The sequence below is a fragment of the Verticillium dahliae genome, genomic scaffold (assembly GCF_000150675.1).
Source record: "Verticillium dahliae VdLs.17 supercont1.2 genomic scaffold, whole genome shotgun sequence".
Classification (NCBI taxonomy): domain Eukaryota; kingdom Fungi; phylum Ascomycota; class Sordariomycetes; order Glomerellales; family Plectosphaerellaceae; genus Verticillium; species Verticillium dahliae.
Window position 1 is genome coordinate 2,464,314 of NW_009276916.1, and position 3,540 is coordinate 2,467,853.

The 3,540-nt window shown below is 58.5% G+C and overlaps 1 protein-coding gene across 1 annotated transcript; it reads left to right on the forward strand.

Annotated features, from left to right (window-relative positions):
* Window positions 1–1,541: 1,541 nt before the first annotated feature.
* Window positions 1,542–2,279, forward strand: VDAG_01620 (uncharacterized protein; the record flags this gene model as incomplete). The annotated part of the gene is made up of 2 exons (XM_009650506.1): window positions 1,542–1,675; window positions 1,979–2,279. 2 exons carry the CDS (start codon window positions 1,542–1,544, stop codon window positions 2,277–2,279), a joined length of 435 nt encoding a protein of 144 aa, XP_009648801.1.
* Between the last annotated feature and the right edge of the window lie 1,261 nt (window positions 2,280–3,540).

Here is a 3,540-nt window from a genome sequence, read left to right on the forward strand (position 1 = left end):
GGGGGGGGCAGAGGGAGGGTCCTCGACCGCATGAACATGGACTTGTCGGTGTAGGCATGCCGTTCCTGTAGCAAGTCGGCCGGCAGCTTCTAGTGTAGTCGACGGCCCCTGGACAGGTCTGAGGACCTTGAGGGCAGACTTTCTTTGCGTGTCTGCCTGACTGACTGCTTGCCTGTCCCTTTGCAGATGGGCATGACGAATTGGAGTGTCTGCTAGACGCTCGGCGCGATTCTGGCCGAGCGCAAGTCGTTCGGCGGCATACAGGCAGGCAGGCCGGCTGGCGATCCCCAGTCTGACGGCTCCCAGGGCGCGGCAACAGATCAGAAGTGCCTACTTGTCTCTGCCTTGATCGGAACTGTGCGATGATGTTGCTATTGAGATCAATGATGACTTTGAAGATTTGAAGACTGATTGTGGCTGGTGCTTAGAGACAGAAAACCAGAGCCCAACTGCAAGATCAGTGTTAGACAGAGAAAGGCATCTGACCCGCTGCCTATGGCCCCTCGTGAGACACGCATGTTGATGGAAGTGAAGTCGGGCACATGCACACAGCAGAGCCGTTGGCATCCCCACGGGCGGCAGCACCGTACAAATGACTTGTTGGGGCAGACGGCCCCAGCGTTGGTAGAAGAAGGCCATCGGGCCATTGGCGTTGTGCACGTTGGGTCAAGTACAGCATGTCGCCGCCTAGAGGCGGCGCAGTGGCACGTACGCGTACTCTTGTTCGTCACGGCTGCGGCGAGGCGGTGCTGTAGGTGCCTGATGCGAGCAAAGTAGTATATGTGTCTTCCGTGGGGACCAGTTCTTCGGCTCATCTGCTGCTTCTGTTCTCGTTTAAGGAATCCATCAATCAATCAATCGAAGGAAAACACAGTGCAGGGCCAACGGGCAGTCCGTGCCAAGGGTCAAGCAGAACGTGTTCAGAGCGTGTTTCAGTCCTTTGCTCGAACGGCGATCGCCGCAAGGCAGGCATAGACAGAAGGGACTTGGAGAAGGCAGACAAGACCAGGACTGCAAGAGCAGGCAAGTAGCACTTGCAGAAGGCGCACCAGCAGCACTTGCCGTCAGCTGTCAGTCGCAGCTGCCGCCACGCCATTCCAAGGCTGCAGGACACCTCACGCAGGACACGCAGGACACGCCGCACAAAACAGGCCTGGGAAGGCGCCCGCCAATGTCGAGAAAAAGTGTGTGTGAGGAGCCGCTGCCCGGCCAAAGCAGAGTGGGGCCACGCAAGACTCCAAGACACGACCAGCCTCCACCCGCCAACCAGGACCCCCGAGAGGCAACGTACACCCACCCACTGTAGGTAACGACAGATCCTCTCGTCGACAACACAGCCATTGCCGAACATAGCACTTTTTCTCCCAGAACGTCGCCTCTTTCCATCCCCATCGCATCTGCTACCGCCATCCATCCCGACACGATTCACGAGCACTATCTATCGACCGTTATCCGATTGGCATTAGCCTCCGATACCTGATCGACACAGCTCCGATAGCCAGCGCATCTCACCCCAATAGAACCATCACTCCATCCTCACCATGACTCTCAAGGAAGAGTTCCAGACCCGCAACTTCAGTATGCATCTCCTCGACGCAATTGACTTGACGCCAGTTCGTTTCGCTAACCCCGCGCAGGCATCTACGGACAATGGTAAGCTAGCGTTGACCTTTGCGTCATCCTCCTCGGGCCCCTGCGACGAAGCTATCGCCCCTGCGACGAAGCCATCGCAGCTCTGCCTGCACGCCCGATGCCATGGCGTTCAGCCTTGCTGGGCCCTCGCCGATACAGACTGGTACCTCAGAAGCTGACATTCGACAGGGCCGGCATCTTGGCCATGATCCTGTGCTTGGCGCTGGGCATCGCCAACATCTTCACATTTAACGTTGTCATCATCATCTTCTGCGCCCTCGCCCTGTGAGCCTCTCCCCTCCCCGCACCCGTCTCCGCCGTGACAACCGCTCATCCCTGTGCGCAGCGTCTCCGCCTTTGTCATCCTCTTCATCGAGGTGCCCCTGCTCCTCCGTATCTGCCCGACCTCGTCCAAGTTCGACGAAGCCATCCGCAAGGTCTCGACCAACTACATGCGCGCCGCCGCCTACGCCGTCATGGCCGTCATTCAGTTCCTCAGCACCATCGCCTCGAGGACCTCGCTGATCGCCGCCGGCGTCTTCCTGCTGATTGCCGGCATTTTCTACCTGCTCGCCGCCATCAAGGGCCAGGACTTTGTCGGCTCCAAGACGCTCGGCGGCCACGGCGTCGCGCAGATGATTGTCTAAGCTGCGTGTCTGGTAGTGCTGCCAGGGCACGGGACAGGGAGACGGGAGGGCTGCAGTGCGAAGCAGGCTGCAGCAAAGGAAAGCAGAGGAAAGCAGGCTGCAGCAAAAGCAGGCTGCAGCAAAAGCAGGCTGCAGCAAAAGCAGGCTGCAGCAAAAGCAGGCTGCAGCAGGGAAAGACTGTTGGATGGCCCATCACCGCTGCGACGTGTTACGGCTTCCTACGGCGTTCTGCGTATGCTGATGGGCACGGGATGAGCTGTTGATGAGTCTACGCACACCGTACATTTGTATTTTTCCCCCACAGTCCGCGACGGCCCCCATGATATCCATGTTGGGCGAAGGGATCAGGCGTCTCGGATGAGTTTAGGCTAGAGTTGACCGATGGCGGAGCCTTCTTTTTGATCCGGACATACCGGCAATGATGATTTGTGTTCTGGCGAGGCTGTGTTGGGGTCCTTGACGCTGGTGATGTTTGAGTTGGTCATGCTGGTCGCTGTCATGGACGTCTGGCTGATATGGAGAAAGCTGGCTGGCGACATGTCCGTGGTGGATGGAACTGATGCGCCAGTTATCAACGCTGGATCCTTTCCATGCCAAAAGCAAATGTCTACTACCCTGCTTCCATGGTACCAACATGATGGCTCGTCCTCGTCGACATGTCCGATATCTGGGTTGCAGGAGGTAAAGAGCCACACGCAGTCGATGGCAGCGGCCTGGACGCCATCGAGGCGTGAGGCAGTGCAGACTTTACCTTGTCATGTTACGGCGCAATAGCCGGAGAGTCGAGTGAAACTCGTTTTGGTATTCGGCCGAGGCGTCACCAATACGACCTTGCTTCTTGCAGATGTATCTCGGGAATCTTGCCTCGTGCTCTATATCACGTCATGAGCTACAGGAATCATAGATGGAAGACCAGTGCCTCGACAGGAGCTCTGTAATAGCAACATGTCCAGGCGCCAATGCCGGTCTGCGCCATCAACGTCACGGCCTGCCATTCTTGTCTACACAGCTAGACACGGCTCGTGACCTCAAAATGCTCCCTCGCCCAGAACCGCGCATCCCACCGATGCCACGCCCCCTCGCCGCCAACGCGCCCCTTGTCCCACAACGTCCTCGACACGAGCCTCGGCGCGCCAGCCCGAGGCCGCAGCCCGAGATCCCCCTCCGACCACGCCAGCCCGTCCCAGTCCATGACCGTGTCGATCCGCGTCTCGCCATCTCCAGGAAACTGTACTCGGCCACCTCGGCCCGCCAGCCGCGA